This window comes from Leuciscus leuciscus (genome assembly GCF_965113295.1).
Source record: "Leuciscus leuciscus genome assembly, chromosome: 15".
NCBI lineage: Eukaryota > Metazoa > Chordata > Actinopteri > Cypriniformes > Leuciscidae > Leuciscus > Leuciscus leuciscus.
This window is the reverse complement of record NC_138739.1, coordinates 9,000,294-9,009,794: the sequence shown is the minus strand read 5'-3', so window position 1 is coordinate 9,009,794 and position 9,501 is coordinate 9,000,294. Positions and strand designations below refer to the sequence as shown.

At 36.7% G+C, this 9,501-nt stretch overlaps 1 protein-coding gene across 1 annotated transcript; it reads right to left on the bottom strand.

Annotated features, from left to right (window-relative positions):
• Window positions 1–1,487: 1,487 nt before the first annotated feature.
• LOC309475755 (gamma-glutamyl hydrolase) lies at window positions 1,488–5,591 on the bottom strand. Its single transcript, XM_082138628.1, has 9 exons — window positions 5,265–5,591; window positions 4,619–4,733; window positions 4,486–4,536; window positions 3,768–3,852; window positions 3,337–3,475; window positions 3,003–3,109; window positions 2,730–2,820; window positions 2,200–2,337; window positions 1,488–1,985 (listed from the first exon to the last, which is right to left on the bottom strand). The coding sequence occupies exons 1-9, from the start codon at window positions 5,359–5,361 to the stop codon at window positions 1,864–1,866; spliced, it is 945 nt and encodes a 314-aa protein (XP_081994754.1). The 5' UTR covers window positions 5,362–5,591; the 3' UTR covers window positions 1,488–1,863.
• Window positions 5,592–9,501: the final 3,910 nt, after the last annotated feature.

The following is a 9,501-nucleotide window of genomic DNA, read 5'->3' as shown; positions in this document are numbered from 1 at the left end:
CTTTGCGTAGCTCTGTATATTTATATGGCATTGCCGTCGAAGAGTAATAAGCTGGTGGAGTTAATGAAAGTTATCTTGAGCATTGTAATGTTTGAAGCAAATGTCTTTAATGTCAGTAGACCGGGAAAAATGAACTGTTCATTCATAAATTTGTAAGATCTTACCTTCATGCTGTGGAAATACAAACCGGGAGACAGAACAAGTGCAGAGCTCAAAGGGGGCGGGGCTACAGAAGGTCAATAGCTTTGTACAAGTTTTTGTAAGGTACCCCGATGATGACCGATGGCAGCGAACCTGACGAGATCTCTAAAGTTGTACATAAATAACTACATAAAGATTCCTCAGAAGTTATTAGCCTACGGGTTTGAAACGACATGAAGGCGATTAAATGAATTTTCATTTTCGGGTGAATTACAGAAGAAAAAAAAAACACTAGTGTACTTGAAGACAGAGAAAGAGATTGTACCAAGAATTTTTGTTGTTTTCTTGATGTAAACAGTGTATATCTCATAATACACTATAATCAGTCATTCTCAATTTTACTTATTTTAATGCAAGTATCTACAGTTAAGCAGGCTGCATATTGTGTTTCTACATGCTGAATGCTGGATGGACGCCTACATGCCTTGCTCTTTTATTGTGCATCGATCGGAATGGCTGCACCGCACCGGATTATTGTCGCTCTTTGTTAAGGTTTTTTATATTGCACCTTTAACGTTGCTCAGCACCAACGGCATCCAAAGCAGAACAAGATTCTTCTAACAAAAGAGTCTTTCAAACAGAAATGTGTCAAATGGCGCTAGACAACGATTTCTTTGTTTTCTACATGTTTTCAGTGTTTTTAAAAGCAGAAGTAAACCGTGATAAAAAAAAAAAGTGTTTAACTAGCTATCTTCATGGTGGTTATCTTGTTTATGGTACGGTCTGTTTGTCAAAGAACAATCTTATTTGTCACAATAGATAAAAGGCTATTCTTTACTCATTTTAAGTGCATGAAACATTGTAGTACATAATAGTCTATGCACATGTCAGGGGTCAAACTGATTGTACACAACTTAGCAAACGTGAACAGGTCATGCTAAACAGATTTAAATGGTTAGTACTCCAGAACGCTCTATATATATAACGTACATGCATTTTTGTTTCTTTAATAAGCCTTGACGTAGGAGAGTTTGACGCCACTGTAGAACGCTGTTGAACGCTTCAGTTTTGTACCGTTCTGTCCTGGTACGAGAGCTATTAGCAAATTTGCACTTTTTCCATTTTGATTTTGTACCTCAAACTGCTTAATGTACCTGATTGTAAGGAGATTGCGATCTCATTGTTTTCTGGTAATTTTATGTTGTCCCACCTCTTAAAAGAGCAAAAAAAATAAATGTTTTGAGAAGGCTTGTCTGTTACTTTGTAAACGTACCATAAAGTTTGACCTGTCACTGCTGCCCCCTACTGAGTGGTGAATGACTTGCCATATGAAATTGACTTAAAACAAGAGTTTAAATCCATTTTATTTTCCCTTAAATTTACAAAGCAATACAACATTTTAACATTGCATTGGCATGCTTGTGAACCCTGCGAAAGATGACAAAGTTTGACTTTAAAACGATGGCACTAGAAGATGCATAGGCCTATATAATACGACTTCTGAATTGGATATAACTAATTCGATACATTCCATCATGATGATTCTAGAACACTTCACATCTACATCCAGAATCTACAATCAAGAGCAACATTAAAAGCATGAACTTTAAAACACAACTCGGCATTCCCAACATCAAGTTTTGGCAAACTGTATGAGAAAAGAAATCATTTAAAAATAATTTTCTTGCCACGATGAATATGAAGAGTAATGACTTAAAACACTTAATCGAAGTAGTAATTTTGTAGGAAGATGCTGTCCAGGCCATTGAAGACGGGCTGATAGTTGTAAATTAGAGCTTTTTCCTCTTCACTTTGCGAAGAAAAACGATGATGGTTTTTCATTGCTGAAAAATTAAGCACATCAATACATAAATTCAGTGGTCAGAAAGCAAACATTTCTGACTCTATGCTACTTAAAATCTCTTGAATGTTGATTGTTTTCGAAACAAACCCAAGTTTTTAACACCAAGTTAAGTCAAATTGAAAAGTTAAAAGAAGACCAAGATGAAAGATTCCCAAATTAATATTGCAACTTCCATTCTTTTTTAGATGACCAACCTTCAGAAACAAAGAAGTGGGCAGTGTAGAAAGTGGCTTTGATGGCTGAGAGGGTGTGCACCATACCGGGTTTATCAATCCACTCGAACGGGCTTTTCTCTGGGTGCCACTGCACCGCGTAGAAGGGATATCGAGATGCTACAGGACATAAAGTATATAAATGTAATAAAATGATTCACTTGCTAAAAATGTGAACAAACCACAATATGTACATGTATACTTCTAAATGTAAAACCAAGCAGTTGGTGTTTAAGGGTGGAAATCAGCTGACTGGGCGGACACACACACACACACACACACACACACACACACACACACACACACACACACACACACACACACACACACACACACACACACACACACACACACACACACACACACACACACACACACACACACACACACACACACACACACACACACACACACACACACACACACACACACACACACACACACACACACACACACACACACACACACACACACACACACACACACAGTGATGTACAGAGAGACATTCATACCCTCCATGGTGGAAATGAACTCTTTCTTGCCGTCTGTATTTGTGGTCAGGACCCTATAAAAACGCTTCAGCTTGGCATTGCCACTGTAATTCTGTAAGAGCAAACCATTTTATACAGTGAATATACAATGACTGATCAGTATGCAAAAAGCAGTATGGGAAATGCAGAAGTCACTGGTTATAATGGCAATGTTGGTTTTATTGTTCCATTTTATGCATCGTGAAATTACTTCTGACAAAAATTCTCATATGCTTTAAACAGCTGAATTGGTACCTGCATGGACAAGCTCCAGCTGTGGAAATTAGACGTGATGTTTTCTTCTGCCAGAGACTGAAGAACATCCTTTGGGAATTTTTTGAACAACCTGCTGTTTTGGGCTCCTGTAAATCAATCAAAATCATTGACCAACCATTAACTCACAATAATGAGCCAATGCATGAAATTGGTAAACCAGACAACACAAACTGTGGTCAGCAATTTCCATCATTTATATATTCTGCCATGTTTATACACAGAAGTATGCATTATTATATGTCTCCACCCATTAACTGTCACTTGTAATCATGCAGAATGTGATGTATTTGGTGGAAAACACACGGATACCAACCCGGGCTGAAGGTCAACGGCAGGGTGACTGCTTTGGTGTCGGTCAAGGTCAACAGGTTCTTGTTGCTGGTCAGAACCGTGAGCTGCTGGAAACCCTGACAGGTTCCCCAGATCGGAAAATAATCCGAAACATCATTCGCCTGTTGTTGATCATAAAGAAGACGACTCAAAGTACAATCAGATCAATTCAAAATAATTTTCACGGTTTAATAATAATTATACGGACAAGTAATGCTGCACCTACATGTCTACTAACTCTCATTAGAGTATTAATAGAGTATTAGTAGACTGGAAGAGTTTGGGTTAGAATAAGCTGACATAGTTGTAAAGTTACTTATAGTCAGTAAAATGTCTGTTGTTGGAGGATCATCACAATTAAGTGTTACCATTTTCACATACGAGTTTTTTTTTTTGTTTTTTTTTTAAACGTACCTTTATTGCAAGTTCATAGAAAATCTTCGACACTCTGGTAAACTGAGACTTTTCAATGTCCACATTTCCTCCAGGTAGCAGCAAACTAACCAGATAAAAAAAATTTAAAAAACAGTTAACAATCAGCAGGATAAAGGTGAATAAAAAATAAATTTAAAAAAAGCATCCCATTTGGAAAATCCAGTGGTTTTGGAACATGGTGTGTCTGTTCTCTAGTTGGACCAGTTTCCATGTTACAAACATCTTTATTTTTATTTATCCATTATTTAACCAAGAACGTCTCATTGAGATAACACACTCTTCTTCCGGAGAGTCCTGATTTAAGTCGGACGCACATAAGAGACAAGTACATGTTTTCCCTTTACCTTTAAAATTTGCTCAAAGGAGGAACTTTATTTATTTATTTATTTATATCAATTACATTTTGCAATTCGCTCTAGGTCCAGTGAACATAAAAAGAGGAAGAAAATTTGACCAAATGCTGAATGCACCCTATGAACTTTAAAGCAAATTTGAGTTGTAGGTCTAGTGCAATAGCAGTTTGTGTGATAAGATAAAAGATTAGAAAATATAAAAAGGTAATTTACCTAAAATAGTCATGTAAATGCATGTAGAGAACAGATCACCATAATCCAACACGGATAGAAAAGTACTTTGCACTATTTTCTTTCTCCACATGGAAAACACAGATAAAGTCAAACTATTCAGAAACACTCACCCATTTATTGCGTTGAATAGTTTTTCATACTCCTCCTCTGTCCGATTTATGCTGCAAACAAACATATTTATTTGTGTGTATTCTTTTTTTAATTTTATTATTATTATTAATGTATAGCTTGTGTTTAACATACCGGATCGGTACAACCCTGGCACCAGCTGACTCCAAATGTTTCACATATGATGCAGCTATATAAGAAGATCCCTGGGCATGAGGGTCGTCCTCCAAGTTTTCCTGGGCTAAAATTCCTGAAACACAAAAGACATGTTTATTAGAAGAAAGGGGATTTTAGCTACTGAAAACATCAGGCTATAGGGGTTTGCATGTCTTAGCAGGTTTAGCTTGTCAGTCAAGCTGGCGTTTAGCAGCCAATGTCACAACCACAACAAGAGAAACATCCAACCAGACTCATTTTACCAAGCTAGGAGACATTTAAGCATTTTCTTTTTCTGTTTCTGTCTGCAAGGTTAAGTGCTCGCCCAACCATATGTTTAAACCCCTTTACTGTTGCCGTGTCATTGAAGAGTTAATAAATAATTTAGAAGAAACTAGAACGTTCCACCAACGGAGCTGCGGAGAAAAAAGATGCTCCGATAAAAAAGGAAGAAAAAAAAGAAAGAATCGCATGACATAGCAAAAAAATATGAGATGTAGCCTAATATCATAACATCAACATACACCATAGACTACTTTAAGCGGAATAGCACATAAAAAATTAAAAAAGTGAAATCTCTTAAATCTTAAGGTTGATGATTCGAAATATGAAATGTTATCCTTACCGATGATTGGTCTGTAATTTAAATTACGAGCGCATGATGCTGGAAACCCGCATTGAATAGCGGCGAAGACCGCGAGCACGAGCACCTGGCGATACATCCACCTCAGGTAACACACCAAAGGACGAAATAAATGAAAGCTTCTTAATGTTATCAATAAAGAAGACGATATGTCAGCTCCTCTGGTGATGTCAGGCTTTATAACGAAAGCTGAACCCGGATCCGCTAATCCACAGTCGTCAGGTTAAACAAACAACGTTTCGACACGCGCGTGAATTACTGAGGCGTGTATGTTCTTTCGCGAGGATCAGCTTTGAAGATTCACAATCCAATGAAAGCGAAAAGTCACGGCTGGCCCCGCCCACTTGATTCATCATCACAATCGCATTACGTTACTTCATTTAAAATGTTCTAAACGTAAGTTAGGCTGCATTATTCTCACTTTTTTTTTTTTTTTTTTAATGACGCCTAATCATAAGTTTTGTTCTCCTCTATAGAAGATACTTAAAAAAAAATAGCATGACACTGTAAAAAATAATAATTAATTAAACACTTGAAGTCTTGCTCACATGCCGACAGCATCATTAATAATATTTATGGACAGGGCACTCCCCAGCTATATTTTGCAAGCCTTTAATTGTGTTTAATGAATAGTCTACAGGAGAAATAATGACACGTGGCATGATCAAATTTAGACAAATATTTTGTATTTTGCATTTAATTTTCTTTAAGGTGCACTGACAATTACTTTTGCATTTAAAAAGGTGACACATAAAGAAAAGAATACTGTTAACCATGTTTAATAAGTGAAGTGACATGCAAGGCCAAGTATGGTAACCCATACTAAGAGAATTTGTCCTCTGCATTTAACCCATCCAAGTTAGTGCACACACATTAGGAGCATGGATGGTCCGAAATGGTTATTCAGACACAACTCAGAACTTTCTATTGGTTAAACTTTTTATATAAAATCAGTTTTCAAGTCTCAAGTCTCAAGTCTTATTTATTTATATAGCCCTTTATGCTACAATGTAGGCCAAAGGACTGAACATCCAAGAGATTTTAAAATAAAATAAAATAAAATAGATAAAAAATACATAAAATACATGACATACAATGACAAGGTCAAGAATTAAAAGCCACAGAGTAAAGATACGTCTTGAGACGAGATTTAAAAACCACAACTGAGGATGCAGACCTTACATCAGGAGGAAGTGCATTCCACAGTCTAGGACCAACAACTGAAAAAGCTCGATCCCCTTTTGTTTTTAAGCGAGTTCTCGGTACAAACAATTGAAGACAATTGGAGTACCTTTGTGCTCTGCAAGAGTTCATACGCACCAAGTCCTTAATATATTTCGGGGCCAAATCATGCACAGCTTTATAAACGTACAACAAAACCTTGTACTGTATTCGCTGTTTCACAGGGAGCCAAAGCAGTCTTTCCAGAACTGGAGTAATGTGCTCCCTTTTCCTGACACCAGTAAGGAGCCTTGCGGCAGCATTTTGTACCATCTGCAACTTCGAAATAAGAGATTGACTGATACCAACATAAAGAGCATTACAATAATCCAAACGAGAAGTAATGAATGCATGAATAACTTTTTCTAAGTCAGGAACAGACAGAAAAGACTTCATTTTCGCAATTGTCCTTAATTGGTAGAAGCAATTTTTTACCACATTTTTGACCTGATGATCGAACATAAGAGCACAATCAAAAATGACCCCTAAATTTCTTACTTTGGGTTGAACATATGTTTCCCAAGAGCCAAGAAGGCCCCCTAAGTCCCTGTCGTCATTGTTTGTCCCGAAAACCAAAACTTCCGATTTGCTGGCATTTAACTTCAGGCCGTTTTGCTCTAACCAGGCAATCACATCCTGCAAACATAGTACCAAGGATTGATTAGTGCTAGGGACACCAGCACTGATCGGTAAATATACCTGAATGTCGTCTGCATATAAATGATATGAAATACCATGTTTCTTAAAAATGATGCCCAAGGGCAAAAGAAACAAAGAAAATAGAATAGGGCCCAATATTGAACCTTGTGGTACTCCACACTCCAAAACAATTGACTTAGAGGAAAAATCCCCAAACCCTAACAGAACATAAGCGTCCCTTTAGATATGAGGAGAACCATTTTAAAACCGTCCCTCTCAGCCCCACTACATGTTCCAACCGATCAATAAGAATAATGTGATCGATTAAATCAAAAGCTGCACTCAGATCTAACATAATTAAAGCTCCTCAGGTCCCTGAGTCTGCAATGAGTAGCATGTCATTTGAAACTCGCAGTAGAGCAGATTCAGTACTATGTCCTACTCTGAAACCAGACTGAAAAGCATCTAACAACTCATGATTGGCCAGATACGAACTTAACTGTGTTAAAACTACCTTTTCCAACACTTTGGAAATACAAGGCAGCTTAGAAATGGGCCGATAATTATTAAAATCCAAAGGATCAAGGTTAGGCTTTTTAAGAAGGGGCTGAATAACCGCCTGCTTAAAATTATGAGGAAAAATGCCTGTATAAAGACTGCAATTGACAATAGCAGTAATACAAGACCCAGTATAATCAAACGTCTCGGACAACAAGTCAGAAGGCAAAACATCCCAACTTGCAGCGGGTCGTTTCAATTTGTCAACGATCAGTTTAATATCCTCAGTAGTAACCATATCAAATTGATCAAAATTATTAACACTTTAAAAAATACCTCCTGTCAAGCCCTTCAAAGCACTAAAACTAGCTCTGATTGTATTAACTTTTTCTGAAAAAATATTCAAAAACTTTTCACAACATTCTGTAGATGATGGTAATGACGCAGTATGAGAGTTAATCAATTTATTGATTACTGGAGATATTTTAATAATAAATAACTTACCAACAAGACCCAACCAGTACAAACAGAACAAAACAAACGCATGGGCCATTTTCTAAGCTGTTCGCTAAACAGTCAATAACTCAAAATGAATGTCAACATTAAGAGTGACCAGGCGATGCATGTGAATCCTCCTCTAAAAAAATGTAAGTCTTGAGTCTACACACACTCGCTGAGGTCGCAGTGCTGAGGTTAGAGTTGCAAACATGTTTATGTATAGCATAAACTATTCTTGTTGGCAGACAGCCTCAGGTTATCTATTTATTTATTTGCTGTATCCTATATGGTTGAAGGTGAAATAAAATCAGAAAATAACATTCTGTGTAACTACATTTACTATATTATTTCGCTGTAAATGTTTGTTTGATGTGGAATTCAGACTGTGATGTTCATGTTAATGAAAGGAAAGAAGCTCTTCACCCACAAACTCTCGTGCACACGCTGTCCTCCTAACAAATGAACCCGCTTTTTGTTCTAGATAAATAAATGAGGCCACAACAGGTTTCACTTTGACTCACAAACTCCACAGATTGTCATGCATTCAGTGAATCACATATCATTTTCTTTCTGCTTTATAAAAACATATACTTCCTGTGGGTCGATTCTAAAATGCTAAAAATTACATTTAAGTACTAAGAACGATTGTTGTGGGTAATATTACTATTAGCTGCAAAATTAGACCTTTGCTTTTTAGAGAATATGACAATGACATTTGTAAACTCAGACATTGATGGTTATTGCTCCAACCTGACTTTAATCATGCAAATGATTTGGCTTTTAAATGTGCTTTTTTGCATTTACAACACAGACAGAGAGAGAACAGTGTGCGAACAAGATGCACCAAGACCTTTTCAATATATAATAAGTATTTTTTATTTTTTTTAAGTGAAATTGAAGATGTTGGGGGTTTTCTACCTGCACTGCATCACTGCATATCATGCACAAACAACATGGCAAAAATAATACATCATTGCAATATAACAGTAATCAGGTGCAAAAATGGATTGAAAAAAAAAAAAAATGTAAAAAAATTAATTAGGGTTTATTTTCAATTCCTAATCTTCTATTATAGCAAAACGTTGCATTTTAGCGTTTTTTGCATTTTTACTTTTCATAATTTTAAGGGCATTCGTATAGAAAAGAAACTCGTGAAATACAAAAATCTTTGTTGCAGCTGAATAACAAGTCCATTATGTCCCTTTGAGAGAAGACTCAGACAAGGAAACTTTTGAAAAAGCTAGTCATGAATATCAAGCCATGATAACTTGCGTCACAAAAGTGAAGTGAAACACCGTGACCTTTGTGTGATAGATGGCGATATAGTCCATTTCTCTCTTATTGCGCGCGACCAAGCGTGTAA

What these genes read in the sequence shown, in the direction of transcription:
- LOC309475755 (XM_082138628.1), bottom strand. Translation starts at nt 5,361, where the DNA reads ATGTATCGCCAGGTGCTCGTGCTCGCGGTCTTCGCCGCTATTCAATGC. An exon ending in GCCAGGGTTGTACCGATCCG is followed by an intron (nt 4,537 to 4,618) that starts GTATGTTAAACA and finishes GTTTGTTTGCAG; the next exon opens with CATAAATCGGACAGAGGAGG. An exon ending in GTTCATTTCCACCATGGAGG is followed by an intron (nt 2,338 to 2,729) that starts GTATGAATGTCT and finishes TATGTCCTGTAG; the next exon opens with CATCTCGATATCCCTTCTAC.